At 39.0% G+C, this 27,295-nt stretch overlaps 1 protein-coding gene across 6 annotated transcripts; it reads left to right on the forward strand.

Moving 5' to 3' along the window:
* The first annotated feature begins 481 nt into the window (after window positions 1-481).
* LOC107850564 (protease Do-like 9) lies at window positions 482-27,295 on the forward strand. 6 transcript variants are annotated; one of them, XM_016695173.2, is made up of 10 exons: window positions 482-586; window positions 729-1,309; window positions 1,408-1,607; window positions 1,701-1,881; window positions 22,001-22,192; window positions 22,869-23,104; window positions 26,132-26,233; window positions 26,338-26,388; window positions 26,679-26,783; window positions 26,861-27,295. In XM_016695173.2, the coding sequence occupies exons 2-10, from the start codon at window positions 754-756 to the stop codon at window positions 26,957-26,959; spliced, it is 1,722 nt and encodes a 573-aa protein (XP_016550659.1). In that variant the 5' UTR covers window positions 482-586; window positions 729-753; the 3' UTR covers window positions 26,960-27,295. The 6 variants fall into 6 exon arrangements, 4 of the variants coding, with proteins under 4 accessions (XP_016550659.1, XP_016550660.1, XP_016550661.1 ...); XR_001668657.2 differs by adding an exon at window positions 23,569-23,641 and having other exon boundaries at window positions 513-1,309; window positions 26,861-26,915; XR_001668658.2 differs by lacking the exon at window positions 26,861-27,295 and adding an exon at window positions 23,569-23,641 and having other exon boundaries at window positions 513-1,309; window positions 26,718-26,783.

Raw genomic sequence — 27,295 nt, forward strand, 5'->3', positions numbered from 1 at the left:
ATTTTCCTCTCACTTTGTTATTAAAAATATTGAACTATTCTAATAATTCTAACTTACACCTCAAAACTCTCTCACTGCTATAGTAATTCATTTTATGATTACATCTTATCACAATAATTTTTAATCGATATATCTTTTTTTAATAATTTAGATAGTTTAATGATTATATTTAGCACAATTTATTTATTTATATTTTTAAATATTTTAATTATCACTCAAATAATGTTTGTTGTTTAAGTTAATACTTTATCTAAATATTTTTTTTCATATAATATAATATTTTATTACTTTTTAAATTTAAATTACATATTTATTATAAATAAATAAATAAATAAAATATATATATGCAAATGTTAAAAAAATAAATAATTTTAATTATTTAGTATTCAGATTTAGAAACAACATCTTAATCGTTCAACATCCAGATGTGTTGATCTTTAAAAAAAATAAAAAAAAATGCACAAAAAAAATGCACCCTTTTAAGTCACTCTGAATCTGATGTTGGTTCTTGTTACCTTTTCGGACAGAGAACAAGTGCAGTGCTTCATTCATCAAAAACCTTTGCCGGCTCTCTCACAAGTCACAGGTAACAAGGCCACAGCAATATAAAAATCAGCTAGATCCCTGCACAAATTCCCTTCCCCCCTCCCTCCGCCCCCGCTTTTCCCCTCCCCCCTCTCCCCGCTGTCGATCTGGCCTTGTAAGTAAAAATCAGGTCTCCATTTCAGAAAGGGAAAACGCTTCATTCAATCAATGGGTGGTGTAAACAAACGAAAACGTGGAAGAAAGGCTAAATCAGACCCCCCTTCAACAGCAGACATCCCAACATCAACTTCACCCCACATTGATGATGTCGTTTTCTCTGTCAGCAATGTTGAGCTCATCGACCCACCTCCTTCTTCTACTCCCCACCGTCCCCGTCGTGGTCGGCCTCGCAAAATTCCTATACCTATATCTATTCTATCCGAAAATTCTAACCCCGAAAATGGAAAAACCATAAAAGGCGTCAATGGGGTAGCAGCGTCTCTTATTTCTTCTGAGGATACTACTATGTTAAATGCTAGGGTGGTGCCGGAGATGGATGCTGTAGTGAAGGTGTTTTCTGTTCACACCGAACCCAATTATTCCCTGCCGTGGCAACGGAAACGACAGTATAGTTCGAGTAGTAGTGGGTTTGTTATCAAAGGAAGAAGGGTTCTCACGAATGCACACTCCATCGAGCATTACACGCAGGTTAAGTTGAAGAAGAGAGGGTCTGATACCAAGTATGTAGCCACTGTGCTTGCTATTGGAACTGAATGTGATATCGGTGCGGAGGTTTTCTTTTTTCATTTCAGCTGTCAAAAGAAATGAAATTGAATCATATATTCTGTGTACACTGTTAATTTGGATTTTGTGGTGCTGTAGCTTTGCTTACTGTGGATGGTGATGAGTTCTGGGAGGGGGTCTCACCTGTGGAATTTGGGGATTTACCAGTGCTTCAAGATGCTGTCACAGTAGTAGGTTATCCAATTGGGGGTGACACAATCTCTGTGACAAGTGGTGTTGTTTCACGCATAGAGATATTATCTTACGTTCATGGGTCTACTGAACTTTTGGGGCTCCAGGTATTCAATTTTCACTGATGAATTATTATAACGTTCTTTCCCAATTATATGATCCAATTGCTCTGGTATCTGATGAATGCTGTTAGTTTACAGATTGATGCTGCTATAAATTCTGGAAATTCTGGTGGGCCTGCTTTTAGTGATAAAGGAAATTGTGTAGGTATTGCATTTCAGTCCCTTAAACATGAAGATGTGGAGAATATTGGTTATGTCATCCCAACACCTGTAATCGTGCACTTCATTAGAGACTATGAGAAGAACGGAGCATATGCTGGTAAGTCTAATGGAACATGTAGTTAATGTATTTATCAAAAAAAGTTGTTATTCGTGTTGGTTACATCTGTCTTAGTTCATTATAGTCATGTATATTGGTTACAACTATATTGGTTACAACTATAAGATGAATGTTGTCGAGCAAGTGTTAACTTGAATGTGCGCTCATATATGACTGGATAAGATTAAAAGTGTATCATTTCCGATAGTGTGTGCAATAGCATACATAACGCATACCTTATCGGATGGTTTTGCCTATGTAAAACTCAATATTCACCAATTTTTAAGTGCACCAATATGATAATTGAAGGTGGTAAAATAGGATGAGGTAGACTTTGAATCATACTCGGAAAATTGTCTCAAAGACCCACAAGGATGATTTTAGGGCAGAAGACATGCTTAGCTAAGAATAGAAGCATCTCCCCCCTTGATGATAGTCATGGCGTTTTGCATAATCATTAGTTTCACTGGAACAATTGTTCTTCTTCCTCGATTTGGTGGGCATCTAGTATTCTAGAGTTCCTTTCGTTTTTCCGGGGTACTATAGTGTTAGCTTTCATTTCATACCTAATTGAATCGGACCAGTCTGTCAAGTGTAGGCTCAAATTGTTTTGCAACTGAAAATTGGGTCTTAGAAAAAGGCTTTGGGCCTGCTGTCTTCTCCCCCTTCCCCGCTTCATTAATTGGCACATTTGCTTTTAAATCTCCCTGTGCCTAGTCACGTTCTTGTATTCCATCTACCAATATTAATTTGAATTAAGTGCTAGGTTTTTCCTTGTGGAGTTTCATTTTCTTCCGTTCGCCACTGATAGCCGTGGTTGGTATCTCGCTCCATATGGGTATAATAGAAATTAAACCCTTATTGTCAATCTTTACTACTTTTGGAACATACCTTTCATCTCCTTTGACCTTCATTCCTAGCCATTTGAGTTGGTTTTTGAGATATATTTCTTCCTTTGTTTCTATCCAACTTTTGCACTGCTCGTCGATTTCCTTAAAAATCTTTTCTGTCACATAGGTGAAAAGGAGGACCCATTGCTCTTACCTATGCCTACTCTCTTTCTTGATTGCTTGTGCAACAACATCAAATAGTTTCCATTATTCCAGGTGGATTTTTACTTTTTCCCATCTTGATTCTTCTTGAAGGATTTGTTCCGCCATGAATTTTATTAGAAACTCAAAGTATGGATTGTCTGTCATTTCATAAATGTTTACCCCAAAGGTGTTCTTCCAACTCGATACAACCTACCTTCTTATATATGAAAGTGTTGGTTTTTTTTCTTTCATGTTGTAAAGAGTCCCACATTGAAAAAAGAATGGGCAATTGGTCTCTTTATATGGACTTGGGCAATCCTCCCTTCATGAGGTAGCTTTTGAGGTTGAGTTAGGTTCAAGATCCATTCTTTACATGGTATTATAGGCAAACCCATTTCAATTCTTTGTTCAATGATGTTGTGCCCCCATGTTATTTTGTGCACATTCCAGTTTACAGGCTGCGGTGTGCGGGGGTGTGGTAAGAGTCCCACATCGGAAAATGATAGGCAATTGGTCTCCTTATTTGGACTTCGACAATCCTCCCCTCATGAGCTAGCTTTTGAGGTTAAGTTAGGCTCAAGATCCATTATTTACACATCTTTTTGTGAAATGGTTCTCAGCTGACACATTCCCTCCAACCACAATAATTTTGTTACAAATTGTGCTAACCAACACTGGTTGACTTTTTTCACTGCCATTTCCTATTTTTGACTGTTTCAGCATATAGAATTTTTGGATATGCCTTCCTGGGGATGGTTGTAATGAAGGGAGTCAAATCTCCCTTAATGAATCTAACAATCCGTTGTGCATGCATTGAAGCTGTAATGCATCGAATATGGTTATTATTTATTTATATTTTAAGTAGTTTTATTTATTACTCCCTCCGTCCCATTTTATGTATCGCCATGTGACCGGACACGGAGTTTAGAAATAATGATGACGTTGTAAGTTTACAAAATTGCTCCCCTTAAAGTCACTTTAATGTTCACTTTTTAGTTGTCTTTTCTTATTAAGTGGGATCCAGTATGGATAAAATGGGGATGATGCCATTAAATAGTTGCCAAATAAGTAAAGATGATATTCTTTTTGGGACGGATCAGAAAGGAAATAACGCCACATAAAATGGGACGGGGTGAGTGTATATTTATATTTTAGTAACTTTATTTATTATTCTAGAATATGGTTTTATGTTTCGTAGTTTCATAAGGATTAGGCTTTCTATTGATTTTTCTACAATATGGTTTATGTTTCGTAGTTTCATAAGGATTAGGCTTTTTGTTGATGTAATAAGACTCCCATTTAATGTGAGATATGAGGAATAATATTTACAAATAGTTTCAATCAAAAACAAGAGGTTGGAGTTCTCTCTTCCATTGAACTCTAAGGTTTCAACCTCCCTTCAATGAGCTGAAAAGATCGAAGTTCTCTTTTTATTGAACTCTAAGGTTTCAGTCTTCCTTTAACGAACCGAATTTATCTACTAAATAGGTCGAGCTAGGAATTCAAACAAAGGCAAGAGAAAGTCGAAATCAATTGATTCAAACTTTTCTGTTCATTGTCCTGTGACTTGATCCTTTGCTAAAGATCCTAACAATTTGGTTTCAGAGCCTAACACAATGGACAATGAAATCAATTCCAGATTTCAGGAAGAATGTGCAACTATAGAAACCCTATTGGATTCTAAACTTGCAATGATGGAACAACGCCTTGGTGAAAAACTTGTCCAAGTCATTCAAGAACAACTTTCTGGCATGGAAGGTATTGGATAAAAGGTTTAATAACAATTGGGGAATATGGGTGTCAGATATGCTTAATTGGAGCCAAGTGGAACAAGGGGATGAGGGTGAGATGGTGACAATTGGAATGCACTCATTAACTTGTAAGCTTACATCTCAATCACAGTAGCTCGATTGGTATATGACGGGTTTATGCTCCTAACTGCAATAGGGGAAGGCAAGAAGTGTGGGAGGAAGTTGGGGCTCTGCGAGAATTGTTCAATGGACCCTTGGTTCTGGCTGGAGACTTCAATGTAGTTAGATATCCGTCAAAAGGAGGGATTGCAATAGAAGCACCAGAGCAATGTCAGTTTTTTTTTTCCTTTCGACAGTTGGTACTGTTGTATTCCTCAGCATCAAGGAATGCCGGCCACCTCCAAAAAAATGTTACAAGGAGTTGGTCATACTCTAGATTTACAAAGCACCTAAGAAGTCTGCAAGTTCATCTATTTACTCTAGCAGTTTCGTTACGCCAAAAAATAAAGACACTATGTAGTACTATTTCACATCATGAATGGACTTGATTTTTTCTTTAAAACATCTCCCATTCCTCTCCTTCCACAACTTCATCAAAAGAAAATTGTCTTGGAACTTCAGATTTCATTGATGATATGTAGCTGAGGGGGGAACCCTTATGGGAAGGGCAATTTACGTGGTTTTGGGGGAATAATCAGGAAATAACATAGAACATTGATAGATTTCTGATTTCAGAGGATTTGGATGACATGTTCAGAAACACTACTTGATCAAAAGAAAAGAGTTTAGAAACACTAGACAGGAGGTATTACCAAGAGTTTGTTCTGACCATTCCACAGTGGTTCTATAATGTGGTAACTAGGAAAATAACAGATCATCAATTTCAAAAACTGGTCCCTTGAGACGGAAGGTTTTTGTGACAGAGTACTAGAGTGGTGGTCATGAATGGACATTGGAGGCCGGCCAGATTACATACTTGCCGGGAAACTAAATAGTCTTAGCGTCAAATTGAAGGAATGGAACCAAAACAACTTGGTGATATAGAAAAGGAAAAGAATGACATTCTGAATTAGATCAATAAGATGGAATGCAGGATGACACACAACGAAGAAGAAAGCTTGCTGCTGATGAAATTTTCAAAAAGCCAAGCATGGTCATGAATTTTGAAGAATATGCTAAAAGGGAAGAAATAGCACTGGGACTAAGATCCAGGGATCTTTGGCTTAAACTGGGATATAAGAATAATAAGTTCTTTCAAAGAATAGCCAATGCACATAAGAAAAACAACTACGTTGATAAGCTGGTGGTGGGAGGTGAATGCATTGAAGAACTAGAGAATATAAAAAGGGAGATTGCTCATTTTTATCATAATCTATATTCTAGAGGAATAGAGACCATGTAATATGATCAACTGCCCCATTATTTCTAAAGATGGAAAATTTAACTTACAAAATAGTTTTAATGAGAAGTACTGGACTGTTTAAAACTTTGTGATGTGGACAAAGATCCTGGCCCAAATGTATACACAATGAGATTTTTCATCAGCTGGAGGTGATCAAGGCAGATGTGATGGCTGCAGTGCCAAATTTTCATTCAGTGGAGATGTTTGAAAAAAGCTTCATGCTACTTATGTGGTGTTAATACCTAAAAAGAGTGGTGCTAAAGAATTGAGAGACTTCAGATCTATCATCCTTATCGGGAGTTTCTATAAGCGGATTCAGATATTTTTTCCGGAGAAAGGCTCAAGAAATTGATGCATAAACTGATGGACACTCAACGAATGACATTCATAGAAGGTAAGACAAATCACAGATGAAAGTTTGATTGACAATTAATGCCCCTGGACTCTGGGTTGAAACCAAAAAAACCAGACATAATGTGCAAGTTGAATATTGGAAAAGCATGTGATTCGTGTGAATTGGGAGTTCCTTCTCAAAATTCTGCAGCAAATTGGGTTTGGAAGGAAATAGATTAGCTGGTTGACATCGTGCATAACCATAGTAAATTTTTAATCCTGATTAATGGGGCTCCTGAATTGTTCCTTGCATCTCACAGAGGACAAAGATAAGGTGATCCCCTCTCACCTTTTCTATTCATTATAACAGTGGAAGGTCTTAACGACACTATAAAAATGGTATGTCTTAATAACATTTATAAAAAAAATGGAAGGTCTTAATGACATATTAAGGACAACTCATAGACATGGATGGATCTGTGGCTTTAATGTTGCACAAAATCATGAAGAGAGGGTGGAAGTTACTCATCTGCAGTATGTTGATAACACTTTAATTTTCTCTGATGCTGAAGATGGTCAACTGAGATAGCTAAAGGATCATTTTGATCTTTATTTAAAGCTATCTCAGGATTACGGATGCTCTAGAGGAAGAGTCGGATCCTTTCTGTGAATAATTCACGGTGTACAGAATGCAATAGATGTTGAGAAATTGGGTGGAGAAATGGGAAGCACTCCAACTATGTATCTTGGAATGCCCTTTAGGTCAAAGAGCAAATCCAAAGACATACTGTCTGGGATCAAGAAAGATAAAAAAAATCTAGAAAGTTTGAAATCATAGTTTGTCTTTTAGAGACAGGCTGTGATAGCATCTAGGCTGGCCTACTTGCATTAAGGTTGACAAGTTTCTGTGAAAAATCAAGAAGATACTTATCACGGAAGAAAAGCCCAAGAATTATGAAGAAAAGTGGGCAAGTTTTGAACATATTTTCATGATCCAACTCCAAGTCCAAGAGGAGAAAGATTGGGGCTACATGGAAGGGCCCACATGAATCCCCAAAGAAAATCCATTGAAGGAGCTGAAAATTTAGCCATCAAAAAAAGATGAAAATAAAGCCCAAATGTTATAGATTACACGCCCGAAAGAGGGCTGAAATACCACATCGAAGTGTTGATGTTAGGCGTGGGTTTGGTGACTTATTTAGTTGACTTTTCCCCTTATTTTTGGTTAAGTTATTTTAGGAAGAATGTAGGTATTATTTTTACTTGCTTTCCTAGTTTAAAAGTTCCCTAGTTTAAAGGTTTCCTTCTTAAATTTTCTATTTATTATTTCTATAAAAGTAGAATTCAAATCCCATGCTATTTGGAATAGGTTTTCCCTATACACACTGATGGATTTTGTTATTTCAAGAAGACATGATTAATATTATTTGAGAGGTTTCTCATTGTTACACCTTTGTGTGTGTCGTGTGGCTACTTAGGATTTATCTTGCAATTTTATAAGAATGACTTTTTAAGAGGTAAGATTAGTTCTTAACTTGATGTCGTTGGTTTTCATTGAAGTTAATTAAAGAAGGTGATTAGTCTTACACTAATTGTTGTCTTTAATTTCTTCGAAATAGAGGTCTAGATCACTTTTGCTCCAAGTTCTTAAATTGACTCTATTAGTATCTGTCATGACCTAAAAACTAAGGGTCATGATGACACTTATCATGGCTAAGTCGTGACAAGTTGATCACCCAAACTGATATGCAATACGAAATCATAACACAAATCCTAAGGCGAGACTTTTAGAGTGAAGTCGAACCATATATTACAATTATAGCGGAAGTCTAAACAATAATAAATGCCACAAACCATCCCAAAACGTGGTGTCACAGTGTAAGAACTATCTACATACAACTCGAGGTCTGAAAATACAACTGACAATCCAAAAGAAAACCACAAGTGTCTCTGAATACAACATAAGACATCAACTAGATAGGAGGAGGTCAGAGGTAGACTGTAGAAGCATTGAGTGGCCCTACCTCGAATATATCAAATCACCGCCCTAACTCAGCTGCTGCGCGACACATGCGTACCTTGATCTGCACTGAAAGGCACATTAGGGATGAGTAAGGTCCATTTGTACTCAGTAAGTATCATAGGCCGACTAAACAAAGTACAAAATAAGTATATAAATACACACTTTGAGCATGCCACTTGCAAGTAGAAAATGTCCTAAACGGCGACTCACACCGTCTCCACTAACAGTTCTAGATATAGCACAAAAGCAGGTGATAAGTATGTAAAATAAACAAATAGAGAGACATCAAATAAAATACAAAAAAAACACAACACTAAAGATGCATAAATGAATGAAATGCAATAAGGATGATAATTATGATGATGTGATTTGATCGAGGTTATCGCATAACCTCTGTATACACCTATTGAGCATCTGTTCTTTCAGGTTGGACCCATGGGTTCGCAACCTATATACGATCTCAATATTCAATCCCAATCTCAATTTTCATATCTTCTCTCCGAGTCGTGGGCTATGGCAGAGGGTTTTGTAAAAGTGTCACATTTCTGTCAAAAATCAGTATTTCCACAATAGTATCAAAGTCTCATGAATGTATGTATGATATGAGGATGTAATGCTCACAACAACCAGTATGAAGATCTCAAGTCCAGTCAATATAAACATACGTGAGCTCAAAATCTACTCAATATGTCAATTATCCATGATTCAGTATGTCATGTACCATTAGAGTGAGATAATTCAACTTTCCAACCAACCGCTTATACCTTTCAGGATCACTAAATGGCTCCTCCTATCTTGGTAGAAGTTTGGCATTTGGATCCATAGGAGTGTTAATGGGTCTACATCCCATCATTCCTGTCTCCTCAAGAATGTCTAAGGCATACTTGCGTTGAGAAATAATAATACCTGATCTGGATTGAGCAACCTCAATACCTAGAAAATATTTTAGTCTGCTGAGGTCTTTGGTCTGAAAATGCTGAAAGAGATGTTGCTTCAATTTACAGATACCATCTTCATCATTGCCGGTGATAACGATATAATCAACATAATAACGATATAATCAACATAAACCACTAGATAAATACACAAATTTGGTTGAGAATGTCGGTAAAACACTGAGTGATCAGCTCCACTACGAATCATGCCAAACTTCTGAATTACTATGCTGAATTTTCCAAACCAAGCTCGAGGAGACTGTTTCAGACTATAGAGTGACCTGCGCAATTGACATACAAGGCTACTAGACTCCCCCTGAGCAACAAAACTAGGCGGTTGCTCCGTATAGGCTTCTTCCTCAAGATCTCCATGTAGAAAAGCATTCTTAATATCCAACTGATAAAGTGGCCAATGACGAATGGTAGCAATGGATAGGAAAAGACGGACGAACGTTATTTTAGCCACGGGAGAAAAAGTGTCACTCACTATAATCAAGCCTAAATATTTGCGTGTATCCTTTGGCAACAAGGCGAACCTTAAGCCGATCAACCTGACCTCTGGACTAACTTTGATTGTATAAACCCAACGACAACCAACAGTAGATTTACTTGCAGGAAGGGAAATAAACTCCCAAGTGGTACTCGCATGTAAAACAGACATCTCATTTATCATAGCCTGCTTTCATCCTTCCATCCTAAATGAGAAAGTGCTTCACCTATTCTCTTAGGGATGAAAATAGATGACAAAGATGATACAAAAACATAATGGAGTGATGATAAACGATGATAACTCAAGAAAGTATAGTGTGGGTTAGCATTACGAGTGGAACAGATACCTTTTTGAAGTGCAACTGATTGGCTAGGAGAAGGCAAGTTTGCAGTAGGAGCAGCGTCCGACGCATGACATGGGTCATCTGGGACTAATGGTGGACATGGACGACGATGATAAGTCAGAAGTAGTGGCACTGTAGCAGGAGACGTAGAAGTAACCGTTGATTCCTTAAAGGTTGGTTCGGGTAAGTCTGGATATATGGGTAAGACCAAGGATGGTGCGGGTAAGACCGGAGATACGGGTAAAATCTCAGAGATATTAGGATGATCAGACGATATATAGTAAGGTCGAGATTAAAAAAAAGTGACATCGGTGGACATAAAGTAACGACGAAGATCTGGTGAATAACAACAATACCCTTTTTGAACTTGAGAGTAATCAAGGAAGACATACTTGAGAGCATGAGGGGTTAATTTATCTTTTTCAGGGGTTAAGTTGTGAACAAAACATATGCTCCCAAAGACACCGGGAGGATAGAGTAGAGATGTGACTGTGGAAACAATATAGAATGGGGAACCTTATTCTGAATGGAAGATGATGACATTCTATTAATTAGATAACAAGATGTGAGGACTGCAACGCCCCAAAATTGGAGCGGAACATGGGATTCAATGAGAAGAGTGCGAGCAGTCTCAAGAAGATGCCTATTTTTTCTTTCTGCTATACTATTTTGCTGAGGCGTGTACAGACAAGATGTCTGGTGAACAATTCCTTGATGAGTCATAAACTCCTGAAACTGAGAGGATAAGTATTCTAAGGTATTATCACTACGAAAAGTACGAATAGAAACACCAAATTGAGTTTGTATTTCAGCACAAAAACTTTTGAATATAGAAAATATCTCAGAACGATCTTTCATTAACAAAACCCAAGTACATCTTCAAAAATTATCAATGAAACTAACAAAATAACAAAAACCTAAAAGTGAACTGTCTCTACTAGGACCCCGAACATCAGAATGTACTGATGAGAAAATAGAAAATAGACTCTGAACGACTCTCAATACTACGTGGGAAAGTAGCACGGTTGTGTTTCCCAAGTTGACATGACTCACAATCTCATGTGGATAAACTAGACAGACTAGGCACCTTCTTTTGTAGTTTGGATAGACTCGGATGACCCAAACGTTCGTGAATTAGGTCTGGAGGGTCTGTAACAGAGCATGCTGGGAAGGAATTTGAAGAAGTAAGATGGTAAAGGCCTTGTGATTCATGTCTTGCGCCAATCGTCTGACCTGTACTGCGATCCTGCATTAGAAAAGTCATTAAAAAAAGTTATGCTATAATTAAGGGTACGTGTCAAACGACTAACAAATGCAAGATTAAAACGACAACCAGGGACATAAAGAACAAAGTCTAGAGTGATAGAAGATAGGGGTTTGGCTTGTCCAATTCCTTTTGGTTTTGTTCGGATTCCATTGGCTAAAGTAATAGCAGGAAGAGATTGTGACTGTGGAGATATCTGCTTACTTGCTCGATTCCGAAGGAACTCATTATATTCCTTTACAACAACAAGATCATAGCTGGGTAGTGGACCATGCAAACTATGACATATATTCTGAGTGTGTCCCAACTTTATGACAATAACTACACTTCGATTAAGATTTTCCAGAACAACCTCCTCCTCACCGATTTTCCATAGGCTATGTTCGTTTTTTTATGGCTTGAGATGCAAGAATAGAAGAGTCAACAACGGGTGATGAAACTATTTTGTGACTGGGAGGCGCGGCTAGACGAAGCAGATGAGAGAATAACTCATCAATTGTAGGAACCATAGGGCTAGCTAAAATTTGATCACATACAAAATCATGGTCAGTAGAAAGTCCAGCAAGTATAAGAACTAAAAACATCTGTCTGTGCTCTTGTTGTTTTTCTACATTCGCAGTGACGGGCATTAATGTATCAAATTCTTCCATGACTGCTTGTACTTGTCCCAAGCAAGTAGACATATTGGATTCCTGTTTCTTCAAGTTGGTCATTCGAGCTATCAGATCATAAAAACGAGATATGTCATTAATGTATAAAGCACGAGTCTTTTCCCAAACTAAATAACACGTCTGGAATAGACGAAACAAGGGCATCAACTTGGAATCAATAGATCGCCATAAGAGACTACATAATTGAGCGTCAACTTTCTCCCATTGCTCTTTAGCTTTCGCATCTTTCGTTCTAGATTTTGCCTTTTCATTTACATCTATCCCACTAGCCTTGTTCGTTAAGTGATCTTGAACACCTTGACCTTTGCACCACAACTTAATTGAGGAAAGCCGGGCTAAATAATTTGAACTTCCCATTAAAGGTTCGGAAGTGATCATAGGACTTGAACATCCAATTCCTATATTTTTTGAGCCAAAAATATCATGCCCAAAAGACATCTTGGTAATTTGGCTTGAAAACCCCAAGAAACAGTTGTTGGAACCAGGAAACAGTTACCAAAAATTACCAAAAATTATAAAGTCGCCGAAATTTAGGTTCCGGTGATCGGAATCTCCAAATACTTAGAGGAATCTGGAAAAGGGTATGTGGCCGGAGTCAGAATAGATCGGCCACCCCAATAGAAAAAAGAAAAACTCAAAAATTCAATCGGAGACGTGTTCACATGCCGACACTGAAGTAAATCTCGCTGGAATTACGGGATTCCGGCCGGTGCGTGGGGGTGGGTGGCTGTTACTTTTCAGACGGTTTTGGTCGGGTTTTTGTCGCCTGATCGTTCCGATCCTCTTGGTGGTGTTGTATTTTTCACACAACCCACAAAATTAAATATGACGTAACTCAGTCATTGGAATTGGCGTGACTGAGGGTTTTTTTTTTTGATGTTTCTCGCCAACGCTTTGATACCATGTGAGAATTAGTGGAGAAAAATATTATTGAATGGTGTGTTTACATAATTACATCAAGGCCCTATTTATAGACACTATAGTACAATCCTTTTCCAAGTAGGATTTTGTATATACTATTCCTATTTCTACTCATATTCTAACAACTATAGTGGTGCACATTATCACCGGGCTCAAAACTCACCGTCCTCTTCCTAGTGACCAAATCTTTCATGAACTTCGCGTATCCAAGCATTTGCTCCAATGCCTCAACAAAGGGAACATTGACAAACGGTTCCGTCAACATTGACAGGAACTTCTGATATTTACCTTCTTTTTATTTCTTTTTCAGCCTTTGAGGGAAAGGTGGGGGAGGCCTCAGAATTGTCCTCAATACCGGCTCTTCAACCTTCTCCTTCCTTTTACTCTTATCACCAATATTAATACATGTCGATGTTTCAGATTCTGCTATAGGTGTCTCATCAACATCAATCTCATCACCATCATTCCTTGGCGCTTCTGCAGCAGGCACGGGGGGATATATGGTGGTTTTATTGCAATGACTATCATTTTTTGGATTATATTGCTGGGAGAGTGACTGGCTGCCTGTGATTCAGTGTGGCCGACATTTGGCCAAATTGCTGCTCCAGGTGTTTTATTGCAATGGCTTGCGACTCAACTTTCTGGTTTAACCCTGATATATACGCTTTAATCTCCTTAAGGCAGCTCTCCTGACTCTATTGTCCTTTTACCAGTTTGGGCAATATTAATTCAATTCTCAACAAGGTATCACGACCGCTAGGTGGAATATATCTGTCACTCTTCTCTTTATAGTCATCTTCACGATTCCAATCACCATTGCGCTTGCTGCTTCTGTGTCGGTTTCTATCACCATAATAGTTTCGACCTTGGGTCCCTTGCCCTTTGGCTCGAAAACCTGCCAATTCTCGATCCAAATACTTAGCTTCCTCATCCACATCAGACTCCTAAGCTCTGGAAGTATATCCTTGTGCCTTACTAGATGGTTCGGACACGTGAAGAGGAGGGGCATGGATGCCCCGGTCCGTAGGTGTGAGAGGCTAGCGTTGGATGGTTTTAGACGGGGTAGGGGTAGACCGAAGAAGTACTGGGGTGAGGTGATTAGGCGGGACATGGAACAGTTACAGCTTACCGAGGACATGACCCTAGATAGGAAGGTCTGGAAGACGCGAATTACGGCAGAGGATTAGGGCCTGTTCGGGTCGCTAATGTAGGGAGGTAATTGGTGGGGGTGTATTCCTGGTATGATTCCGTATTCAATGTTCTGTTCCGTGTTCCGTGTTCTATGTTTGTTACGAATCTGTGTGCTTTCCTCTGCTTTATATTCCTGCATTCCTGCTTTACTCTGTTTTATATTCCTTATGGCTGCAGTATCTATGTTATGTCATCTGCTTCTGTGCTGTACTATGTGTTTGTTTGATATCTCGTAACTTGAGCCGGGGGTCTTTCGGAAACAGCCTTTCTACTTCATCAGAGGTAGAGGTATGGACTGCGTACATCTTACCCCCCCCAGACCCCACAAAGTGGGAATACACTGGGTTTGTTGTTGTTGTTGTTGTATTATTGTTCTGAGCTGTGCAACTTCTTGTGCTACCGAATCATACCAACTCTGTAGTCACTAACAGCTCCAATGACATACGTACCAACACCTCTATCAGCCTCCCGAGTGTGCCATTCTCGGTTAGTGACAAAGTTCTCATCTAGCATTTCCTGCGCTATCTCCTACCGCAGACGCATAAATGCTCCTCTAGATGTTGTGTTTGCCATCACCCTAGAGCTAATAGTCAGGGTTCTATAGAATATCTCCAGCAAATTAGACCCTGGAATTCGGTGATTAGGTACCACGCTTAACTTCTTTTTGAACCGAAACCACGCTTCATACATGGACTCGTCGTCCAACTACCTAAAGTTGTAAATTTCATCTTTTAGCTTAGCATCTTGGTAGGGGGAAGGAAACGGTTCAAAAATTGTTTACGGAACTTGTTCCAAGTCGTGATTGAGCCTCGAGGAAGTTCTCCCAACCATAATGGTGCTTCTCTGGCCAACGAGAACGGGAACAACTTCAGTCTCAATGCTTCCTAATCCCCTGGAATGGTATACGAAGTGCAAATCCCAGTAAAATTGGCAAGATGCATATTCGCATCATCTGTCGATTACCACGAAAATACACCCTTTAAATTCAGCAGCTGAATTCAGCAGCTGAATCATTGCACTGGTAATATCGAACTTAACATTTGGTAATAAAGCAAGAGGAATGATTGCTCCCGTCTCAGGAGACTCAACATATCCCATATCCTCATCTTCATCATACGACTGTAGATACTGATATGCCGGTATTACTTGAGCTCTGCCACCTCGCGCTTTATCTCGATTAGCGTCGAGTCCTGCTCGACGATCAACTACCGGTCTTGGTCGGGCTAGCTCTGCCTGCTTAGCCAATTGGGCTTCCTCGACCTCCCTTCTCTGGTTAGCAACTTCTGCTAACATATGCTCCGCCTTATCTATTAGCAATATTCTGTGGATCACTTGGAGCAAAGGGAGGTAATGCATATGGGTTATCCCGAACCCCTTTTAAATTGCATGCACGCATTGGTTCTGTCATCGTGCGATTTAGTTGTAGCAGTCTCTCTCGGTTTAAGATTCAATGGGAGCAAGGGATTGCCTCGCCTCTTAGTGTTAGGCATACATCGGCGTATACCCTACTAAAGATAGAAAATAAAAATTCGAAACTTCAGCTAATCCAATCAACAACTCAACACCGTATTCCTCGACAATAGCGCAAAATTTGATGTTGCCTAAAAACTGATACGAGATGTAAAACACGAAATTGGAAACAACACGAAAACAAGGACAACAAAGGAAAATGAAGCAATAACGTAAAGGATAGATAGAATGATGCAAAAGAAGGAATGCAAGCAAACCACAATATACTAAATTGAGGCCCTCAAACGTAATCCAACTACAAGCACCAATTCTTCTACGAAGACCGAGAGGGATGTTGAACCCTCACAACCCACGTTTCTAAACAATCCGTAAGCTCCCAACAAGCTCAACATAAACACTCGCAAGTGTATTTCAAAACATATACAAAACCATCTACCTAAAAATGAAAGAAAACTAGCTATTTACAGCCATGGGCTATTTATTACACAATGGTCCCAAAAGTGACCCTAAAAGCTATTGGGCCCAAAAGTGACCCAAAGCCCAAAACATAACAAAGTAGTCTTCATTCTTCCTATCTCCTCTTGGGGGATCTTAATATTTCTCTTTGTCCTTAAACCATGGCCTTGATGCACTTTCACTTGTATCATCCTCTCCTTCTTGAAGAGAATTTGTCCTCAAATTCAAAAGTTCATCATGTTCAAGATCAAGGAATACCGGGAGTTCTTAGAAGTGGTAGGGAGCATAACATGTGTAGCCAAGTAAAGTGGAATGCTAAGTTCACTTTCTTGAGGCCAAACTTCCTCCATCGGCACTTTGTTGGCTAGCAAATTTGGAACGGTAAGATCCCCATCACATGGATTCACATCAATCTACACATTTTCATTAAGATCACCAACTCCTTCCTCATGCTCCACTTCATCTTTTTAGTATGGATACCTTCTCGAAGTATGATGGCTCGTCTTGTTGGACAGTCACTCATTCGGTGACCCCATCCTTGACATTTAAAGCATTGGGTACCCTTAAGATTAGGATTACCTCCTTCTCTAGGTGGATACTTTGGAGCACTCTTCTCAATGGTCTTCTTTTCAAAAGTCTTCTTAAAGTCGGAGCCTTGACTCCAATTGGAGGACAATTGATTCCCCACCTTAGGCTTAGTTGCCTCTTTCTCCAACTTGATATCTCTCTCAACGTCAATAGCCGCTTCTAAAAGATCATCCATCCGGGCAAACTTATGTATTGTCATTCGAGAGGCAATCTCTTGATTCAATCCTACCTTAAATCGGATCTTGGTGTGCTTTTCATCCTCGTTGTAATCAATCTTCAAGAGTAGATTTTGAAATTCATCGTAGTATGCTTCAACACTTTTGTCTTCTTGTCTCAAATTGTACAACTTGGCAAGCAACCCTTGTCTATATCTCTTCAGTACATACTTGGCTCTCATAAGGGCCTTCATAACATCCCATGGTGGATATTGACCTCCATGAAGGATCCCTTGTGTCTCTTAGTTGATTCCCACCAAGTCAAAGCATATCCTTCAAATTTTCTTAACATCGGGCAAATCATTAGCTTGAAAGATCCTATCACATTGGAACTCCTATTTGAGGTATCCTTCGGGATCTCTACCTCCATGAAAGCTAGAAAGAGTGACCTTGATAGAATTGAGACCTATATCACAACCTCCATAGCCACCTTGGTCTCTTGGGACATGCCCTTGGGCACCATATCCATCACCTCCTTTAACATGTCCTACAAACTCTCCTTGAACTCCAACGGCTTGGTTTGGTGGCATTTGGTGTGGTGGCATTTGGTTAAGTGGAGCTTGGTAGGGTGGGTTCGGATTTAGTGTCCTTTGGTAGTGTGGTATTTGGATTTGGGGTACTTGATAGAGTGGGTAGTAGGGTGGATTGAGGCTTTGTGGGTTCAATCCTTGGGGAATTTGGTAGTTTGGAACTTGAATTGGGGGTGTTTGATAGGATGGAGTGAGGATTTAGGGAGCTTGGGTGATGTTTTGGGGGGTTTGTTGGTTGAATTGTGGTGGTCGGGCTACATGTCGTGAAGTTTGCTCGGTAGTAGTAGTGGTAGGCAAGGGAGCACTTATTTGTGGGGGAGGGTATAACATATGGTGGAGAGTTCTAGGAGAGATGGTAGCCGAATTCTCTTGAACTTGCGTACTTGAGGATGCTCGGAGGTGGAGTTGAGAAGTAGCATTGGAAGAATTATGGTTTCCTTCCACACACACCATCCTTCCATCGAAATTCGTCACTCTCCTCCAAAGTGGACAACTTCTCATCATATCTTGCCGCATTCCCATTATTGCCTCGACCAAGGTGTCAAAGCTTGGCCCGCTTGAAGTAGGTTGGATTTCATCATCCGTTCCCATAGTGCCTATCAACAAGACACTCAAACACAACTAGCAACAAAGTTATAGTTAGTGGAATTAACACTCTCAATCCAAGTGTTTGGTTTGGCTCACAATTTAGCTCAACTTGTTGGTCTTGGTTGCTTAACGTATATGACTCCATTAAGAAGTGAAGGACTTGAAGAACTTGAATTTCAAGTGCTAAACTAAGAAAACGAAAGATAAAAAAAGGAAAATACACAAGAAACGAAGACACAAAAGAAGTGAAAACAAAAACTAATTGAACAACTAAGTAGATTACGGTTTGGTTGTTAATTAGTTTCAAGAATCAAAGAAATGAAAGGAGGAATTAAGAGATGAAATTGATGTGTTTGAACCTGGTTTAATGGAGTTTTGAAGTGATGAGAAGCGTTTTAAAAGTTGAATTGATGTTGGAGAAGTGTTGAATTGTGTCGGGATGCGTTGGGGCTGATTTATGCTCAATTTGAGATGTAATGTGTTGAGGTCCATTTGGGGAGTTGTTGCAGCAGGTGGGGCGCTTGTCCAGTACACCTTTGACGCAGGAGGACCTCCTCCTACTGGTTTGAGGTGCGTTGGACCTGCTGGAGCAGACCAAGAGCATCTTGGGCGCAGATGCAAGGTAGGTCACCCGCCCCTCTCTCTTCAAATGGCCCTTTTGCCCTCTAAATGGTCCCCCGTTGTACTCTCTTGTGAAATATTCTTTAGGTACTTGTACAAATACTTTTGTACACTTATTTCTTCACTTTTGAGGATCAAACAAGTGAAAATTCCCCTTGAAGATTTGAATTTCTCCAAGAACACTCAAGAACACCAACAACTTCAAATGCTCTAAATCTTTAACCTTTGTTCGGAATGCGGTGAAAATTTGAACTTAGGCTATTTTCAACCTTCTAAAACATTCCAAGCATCAATTTCCTCAGATTCTCAACTAAAAATTTCAGATTTTAACCCACCTTCAACCTTCAAACTTGAGCTTCTCAACCATCGGTGGACCCTCCGATTCACCTCCAATTGAGCTCAAATTCAAGGTTTAGACTCTAATGGTGTTAGAGAATAAGAATCTAGCACCAAAATACAAGAAAAACAATAAAATCAAAGACAAAATTTGACCTAAAGGTAAAGGCAAAAACGTGAATAGTGAATTTTTTTTTGGATTTTCGATTTTCCAACACAATGAGCCCCAAGAATCGTGGTAACGATTCTAAGCTCGGCTCTAATACCAAATGATACGAGATGTAAAACACGAAATTGGAAACAATACGAAAAAAAGGACAACAAAAGAAAATGAAGCAATAACGTAAAGGATAGATAGAATGACACAAGAGAAGGAACGCAAGCAAACCATAATATACTAAATTGAGGCCCTCAAACGTAATCCGACTACAAGCACCAATTCTCCTACGAAGATCGAGAGGGACGTTGAACCCTCATAACCCACGTTTCTAGACAATCCGTAAGCTCCTAACAAGCTTAACATAAACACTCGCAAGTGTATTTCAAAACATATCCAAAATCATTTACCTAAAATTGAAAGAAAACTAGCTATTTATAGCCATGAGCAATTTATTACACATTGGGCCCAAAAGTGACCCGAAGCCCAAAACATAACAAAGTAGTCTTCATTCTTCCGATCTCCTCAAGGGTGATCACAATATTCCTCCTCGTCCCTAAACCGTGGCCATGATGCACTTTCTCTTGTATAAAAAAGTAACTTCCAAAGAAGTATGCTGGGGTCGATGTCAAATATAGTAACCCAAACCAGGTTGGGGTCGAACCCAAGGGAATGTGTGGAATTATATCTCGAACTTGATGAAATCACGGGTAGTGCGGAAAAGTAAATGGGGGAATTTGAAAGTCACACCAACATGTAACATAACTAAACTTGAGTGCTTTAGGTTATAGACAATAGAGCTCGAACACAAGGACTGTGTTCCCCTGGCTTCTAACTCCATAAGCTTCTCGTGTTCAATTCACTTATCCCACTGCTCTGCATGCAAAGTCTGACAAGCTATGCATTATCAATAGTTTTGTGAACGCGTTGATAAATCTCACCCTTCACCTTTTAAGTCTCAAGGCGTCACCTTTCTATCCGTTCTCCTTGACCCCAGTACAACTATCACCTTTGGGTCTCCAGTAGATTAGACGAGGGTTGATAGCCTTGAATCACTGTCGTAATTCCCTTTTCCCAATCTCGAATTTCTTTGTGAGAATGATCTCGAATACAGGCAATTCTCAAGCTTCTGCAGTAGCTTAGAAGACAATTAATATGAAGAAGATTACAATATGCACAATCACAGCAATCTAGATGAATCTCCCACTTCTCAAACGTTGTTAATATGCCAGGGTTCCCACAACCCTAGTTAAGGAATTTAGCCGCTCATGGTTATGCAACAATCCATGAAGAAGACAGAATGAATTGCACAAAAATGATAAGAATAAAATCCAAAATCTTCAATTGATTACGAAACCAAAAATTCAAGAACAAAAATATCGAGTATCACGAAGTCAATGTATGAAAAAAATATCAAAAGTACGTAAGATAATAAAAGCATAACCCAAGGGTATTTATAGTATCTCAAAATAACAAAGGAAACCTAATTAAAACAAAATAGGAAAACTATGTCGGCAGTGGTTACACCTTTGGCAACGAGTCATTAGGACTAGTTACTACTCGTTGCCTGCTGTCGTAGCTCTTTTGTGTCTTCAGTGGTCACGACTCGTCATGTGTCCTTACGAGTCGTATGCTGCTAGTCGTAGTCACTCCAGTGAACTTCCTCTTTCAGCGTTGTTGAGTCTTTTATCAGTATGGCTCCTCCCTATGAGTCGTAGTCTGACCTTACGACTCGTGGTCTTCACTCGTTACCATTGGAGCATTATTTGTTACTCCTAAGGACTTTTATCCACTGTTCTCGTTACGACTCGTAGTCACTCCTTATGAGTCGTGGTCACCCATTGTTTTACTCCTGAAACTCAGCTTTGTCTACTCTTTTCATTAAGGTTGCGCACCACGACTCGTAGTTACTCCTTACGAGTCATGGTCAGTCTTTACTTAGCTCCTTCAGTTCTGCTTAGCTTTTGCTACTGTTATCCTCACGAGTCTGGATACGAATCGTAAGGTGACTTAATGATTCGTAGCTTGATCAGTACTTCAAGTACTTCAACCTTTCTGAGCTTTTTCTTTTTTTTTCCAGTCAAACACCACTTGCGACCTAATTTACCTGCAATACATACAAAACGCACATCATATCCGATGAAACGACCTAAGTCAATGCATAATTTCACCCTTTTAAGCATCGAATGTGCCATGAAACCACGACACATCAGGACTCTTCATCAAAGACTTATGATTCACTGGGGATTCTTTCTATAACCCAAAGGTTACAATTTTATTTATTTTAAGAAGTTATATTTAGGTGGGATCAGAAGTTGCTCTAAACTTGAACTATGTTTCCCGAGTCTGCAAACAATGAGGATAATCTGCTGATCTGCATATTCAACATGGTTATGATGCTTCCTTATATATTAAAAATAAAAGCAAAGTAATACAGTTTTGATGCTTTCAAAATGAATGGCTGAGTGAACTTTTTGGTGTCAGCAAAAGTTGATACAACGAGACATGTCTAAGTCATGCATGCCAACTATTAGAAATAATTGAAAATAAGATAGAGATGGATAGAATGCATGTCCTAGGTTACTAGCCACTGACGCCATATTAATGTGCTACAATATAAATACCTTTGTGCGTGATGCATGAGGATCAGCTTCTTTTATTTTCTCATAATGTAGCTTGAAAGTGTGTAACTACTTTTGGCAAAATTGGACAAGCTACTATATACAATTAATGCCCGTTTGACTGTTTTATTTTTGTAATGTCTTTTTGGCATATTATCATTATTTTCATTTTGCCCCAGGGTTTCCCATTCTTGGGGTTGAGTGGCAGAAGATGGAAAATCCAGATCTGCGTTTATCAATGGGAATGAAACCTGATCAGAAAGGTGTCCGTATAAGAAGAATCGACCCTACGGCTCCCGAGTCTATGATGTTGATGCCATCTGATGTAATCCTAAGCTTTGACGGGGTTGATATTGCCAATGATGGAACAGGTTGAAATGCTAACTGTGCTTCCTTCCTTTTGCACTTTATATTTAACTTATCTCACCACCCTTTCTTCGCCGTAGCTTATGCATTAAGCTTCAATATTGAGATGCACAAATGCTGCTTGTAATATCACCTTATTGACGAAAAAGTGATCTGCTTGTAATTTTCCAACCTAAGCTGTGCAACTAATACAATTTGATTATCGATTGTTGGGTTTACCGTTAATTCACTGGTAATTCTTACCTTTTTATCCTGATGTTATTCTTGTGTTATCAGTTCTTCTAAGTGGTAACAACAGTCACGTTGATGACCTGACTAAGCTTGTTGCAGTATTAGGGAGACCTTCATATTTGTTAAGGAGTTCATAGGAGAACTTTGTCAGCTTCTTGGTTTGTATTCGTACTTTTTGGGCTGTGTTTCCGTTCCACACATTTGTTTTTCAGATGACTCGTTGAATATTTGCAAGTATAATTTTTGTAATCTTTGTTATGGTTTCTAATGGTTCTTCCCATTTGGAAGAACATATTTGTCAGTCGGAGTTGCATGATAGTTACATTTTTCTATTGATACTCATTTTTGATAAGCTTTATGAGTTATCACTCCTATTCAAGTTAAATATGTTTTGTCTTTAGATTTTATCTTCTATTGACAGTTCATATGATTTCCTTTGATTATTTTCAGTTCCATTTCGGCATGGAGAGCGTATAGGTTTTAGTTATCTTGTATCCCAAAAATATTCCGGCGACAGCGCTGCAGTTAAAGTTCTTCGTCGTAATTCTGAGATATTAAATTTCAACCTCAAACTTGCAACTCAGATGAGGCTTATTCCAGCTCACAACAAGGGGAAACCTCCGTCATACTATATTATAGCTGGATTTGTTTTTACAACTGTATCTGTTCCATATCTTCGTTCAGAGGTACTCAATTTGCTTTGTCATACTTATGTGTCATATCCCTCGCTTCCCGTAAATCTGCAAACATTTCATTCTATGATCCATGTTACTCTGTTTATTAACTCTATACCATTGCCCTTCTCTTATGATTCCTTGTTTGAGTGACTTATTCTTCTCTATTTAATGGTCATGGTCAAGTTTGTGATAGAACTTAGTTTCCTTGAAGTTTCTTTGCTTGTGTATGTTGGAGTTTATGTGGCTTATTCCGACTTCTAGGGTATTAATGTGTGTATACTGAGGTTTATTATACCTTCTAGAATTGACTTGATGGCTGAGTATTCTTGGTGGTATTATCAAAGTTTATGTACAAGTAACAAGATTACCTTCTAACAATCGTTGAACTTCCTAGTTCATCCTGAGTTACTTGGGTCCAATCTTAGCAAGAGGAAAAAAATATTTGGGTGATTTATTCCTATCTGTTTGATTAGGTGGGTGTAATTACTTGGCCCCAGGCTGATGGAAGGATGGGAAGATCCAGATACACGGTGGACTCTTGTCAAGGTGCACAACTGCGCACAAGTTTGTCCTGACACCATTATTACTAGAAGAAAATTTTCTTATAGATCATACTCCCTCCATTTCAAAAAGAATGACCTACTTTTCTTTTTAATCCGTTTCAAAATGAATGACCCCTTTCCTTTTCTGATAATACTTTAATTTCAACTTTACACGTGGCATGTTTAAGACCACAAGATTGAAGGACATTTTGGTACATTTGACACAACTTTAATTTAGGACCAGAAGAGTCAAAAGTGTTCTTTACTTTCTTAAACTCCATACCAAGTCAAACTTGGTCATTCTTTTTGAAACGGAGGGAGTTAACATTTTTCAGAAATCCCCTAATTTCTATGTGATGGAGAGCAACATTGTTTAGGATTAGGATGTAGAATTCTAACCTAAATATAAAATTGGTCTTTTTCATATGAATCCCATTTGTTGTACTTGTAATATATTATTTTGAATCTAGTTTATGATTAGGATGTACCATAGATAGTCGTAGGGCTATATAAAAACCACCTTTGTACATGAGTTAGCTGAGAAGAGAAAATATAAAGTGATGATCTTTCAACAACATACCCAGTATATTCCCACAAAGTGGGGTCTGTGTAGGGTAAAGTGTACGCAGTCCATACCACTACATCAGATAAAGCAGAGAGGTTGTTTCCGATACATCCCCGGCTCAGAACAAATAACAGTATACTAGCAAAAAAACATAAAAACAAACAACAAAATGGGGTAACACACTACTGGATAATAAAAGAAACAAGACACCCACAAAGTAATACTATGAACTATTTATCTGAAATCACAAACATCACCAAAACACCACGAACAAGAAATTACAAGATACATGCATAACCTTATGACTGCAGGTATGCATCGACAAATAAAGCACTCCTCTCTACTAGTAAGGACACTTTTACCCACTAACCCTCTACTCTAATCCACGTCCTCCATATCTTCCTATCAAGTGTCATTTCTTTGTAAGCAGTAACTGCTCCATGTCATGCCTAATCACTTTCCTCCAATATTTCTTCGGCCTACCTCTACCTCGTCTGAAACCATTCATAGCGAGCCTCTCACACCTTCGTACTGGGGCATCCGTGCATTGCCTCATCACATGTCAAAATCATCTCAATCTCACTTTCTGCATTTTTTCTCCCACTGAAGCCACTTCCACGTTCTCTCGAATAATCTCATTTCTAATCTCGAATAATCTCATTTCCAATCTATCCCTCCTAGTAAGTCCGCACATCCATATCAACATCCTCATCTCTGCCACCTTCAACTTTTGGATGTGGGAGTTTTTAACTGGCCAACTCTCCACTCCATACAACATAGCCGGTCGGATTGACACTCTGTAGAACTTACCTTTAAGCTTAAGGGACACCTTATTGCACAAAACTCCCGAAGCGAGCGTCCGTTTCAACCACCCTGCACCAATATGGTGCATGATATTTTTGTCAATCTCTTCATTCCCCGAATCATTGACCCAAAATTCTTGAAACAATCTCTCTTTTGAATGGTCTGTGAATCCTGCTTCTATACCACGTCAGCATCATGCGTCAAAATCACTGAACTTACAGTCCAAGTACTCCGTCTTAGTCTTGTTCAACCTAAACCCTTTAGACTCGAGGGTCTGCCTCCAAACCTCCAATTTATCATTAACTCCTCTTTGGGTCTCGTCAATAGGTACTACATCATCAGTAAATAACATACTTCAAGGAACCTCCCCTTGAATATGCCATTCAATACATCCATCACCAAGGCGAATAAAAACGGACTAAGGGTCGATCCCTGATATAACCTAGTCTCCGAATCTCCTCCTATCGTCCTCACACGAGTCTTCGCTCCGTCGTACATGTCTTGAATCGGCCTCATGTACACCACAAACACACCTCACCTCCAAGCACCTTCATAGAACCTCCCTAGGGACTTTGTCGTTTGCCTTCTCAAGATCGATGAACACCATGTGCCAAGTCGTCCTTCCTCTCCCTATACTGCTCCGTTATTCTTCTCAAAAGATGAATGGCTTCGGTAGTCGAGCGACCTGGCATGAAATCAAACTGATTCTCAGAAATAGTCATGGTCCTCCCCAGCCTCAACTTTACCACTCTTTCCCAAACCTTCATAAACCTTCATAGTATGACTCAACTTGATATCCCTATGGTTGTTGCAACTTTGAATGTCCCCCTTATTCGTTATAAAGGAAAAAGAGATGATCTTTACACTCAATATTGTTCTATAATCTTCTTCACTATGCAGAGACGGTTCTTATGATATTATTGTTGTCAGTTTTGAGTTAGTGTTTTAGCGAATGCGTAGATTCTACCTTTTACACTGCCAGTATATAGAAAACAACATGCTCTGGATGGCCATTTGCGTCACTCTTATCAATGTTGTCCTTAATAGTGATTCATGGGTGCATACAATGCCTTATCATTTATTGCGATAGTTCTATTGTCTAACTCGTCCTATGTGCATAACCAGTATGGAAAGGATTACGAGTATGAAGCTCCTGTAAAGTTGTTGGACAAACTTTTGCACGAGTTTCGACAATCACCTGATGAACAAATTGTTGTGGTTTCCCAGGTTATGGCTCATTTAAAAAATCATCCTTAAGAAGCTGTACAATTGTTGTATTGAAGTAGGATCTGATACTGTGTATGTTCTTTCTTCTTTTTGCATTGTTTAAGGTTCTTGTTGCTGACATTAACATTGGATATGAGGAGATAGTCAATACCCAGGTTGGTGGCAGATGCATCTCTAAACCTTGATATCATTGTTTCTTAGTTGGGTTGTCGTTTGTTGTGTGCTTTTATGTTTTTTGTTGGTTATACTATTATATGTCTTGAGACGGGGGTCTATCGGAAACAACCTCTCTACCTCATATGAGGTAGTGTTATGAACTGCGTACACTTTACCCTCCCTAGACCCCACTTTGTGGGAATACACTGGGTATGTTGTTGTTGCTGACTTCCATTGATACCATATTCCTATGCCTATGGGGGTGTGTATCTTTCCTGTCATGTTCTAGGTTCTTGCTTTTAACGGTGCGACTGTAAAAAATTTGAAGAGCTTGGCCAGCATGGTAGAGAAGTGCAATGATGAGTTTTTGAAGTTTGATTTGGAATATCAGCAGGTATGAACTTTCTGTTGCTCTGGGGTTTTTGAAATCTGTGGCAAGATGCTTTAGTATTCCTATTTTGTTTTGTACAGGTGGTAGTCCTTCAGACAAAGACAGCAAAATCTGCAACATCAGACATCCTTACTACACATTGTATTCCTTCTGCCATGTCCGAGGATCTCAGAATGTAAATCATTTCAGCAAGGACAAACCTAAATTCCTGTTGCCAAGCTGAAGATTTTTGTAGTATTTCACTATTAATGGATGGTAAATAAACGTGAGGTGTTGGTATGCATCATTTTCTCAGTCCTGCATACCTTTTGTCATATCTGTAGAGCAGACACATGTTGCCTCAGCTCGTGGATTCAAAAACATACTTGTGTAGAAGAATGTACACATTCTCAGATGGAGTCCTTCAAAAGGAGCACACACATTCCTTTTGATCGATAAACCAACCTTGTTTTCCGAATATGGGTCAGTGTTCAGAAAGTAGAAGCAGATATGAATGTCGGGCTTAGCCTTTAGTA

Source organism: Capsicum annuum, chromosome 12 (genome assembly GCF_002878395.1).
Source record: "Capsicum annuum cultivar UCD-10X-F1 chromosome 12, UCD10Xv1.1, whole genome shotgun sequence".
NCBI classification, from domain to species: domain Eukaryota; kingdom Viridiplantae; phylum Streptophyta; class Magnoliopsida; order Solanales; family Solanaceae; genus Capsicum; species Capsicum annuum.

What these genes read in the sequence shown, in the direction of transcription:
- LOC107850564 (XM_016695173.2), top strand. Translation starts at nt 754, where the DNA reads ATGGGTGGTGTAAACAAACGAAAACGTGGAAGAAAGGCTAAATCAGAC. An exon ending in TATTGCCAATGATGGAACAG is followed by an intron (nt 22,193 to 22,868) that starts GTTGAAATGCTA and finishes GATTATTTTCAG; the next exon opens with TTCCATTTCGGCATGGAGAG. An exon ending in AGGAGATAGTCAATACCCAG is followed by an intron (nt 26,389 to 26,678) that starts GTTGGTGGCAGA and finishes GTCATGTTCTAG; the next exon opens with GTTCTTGCTTTTAACGGTGC.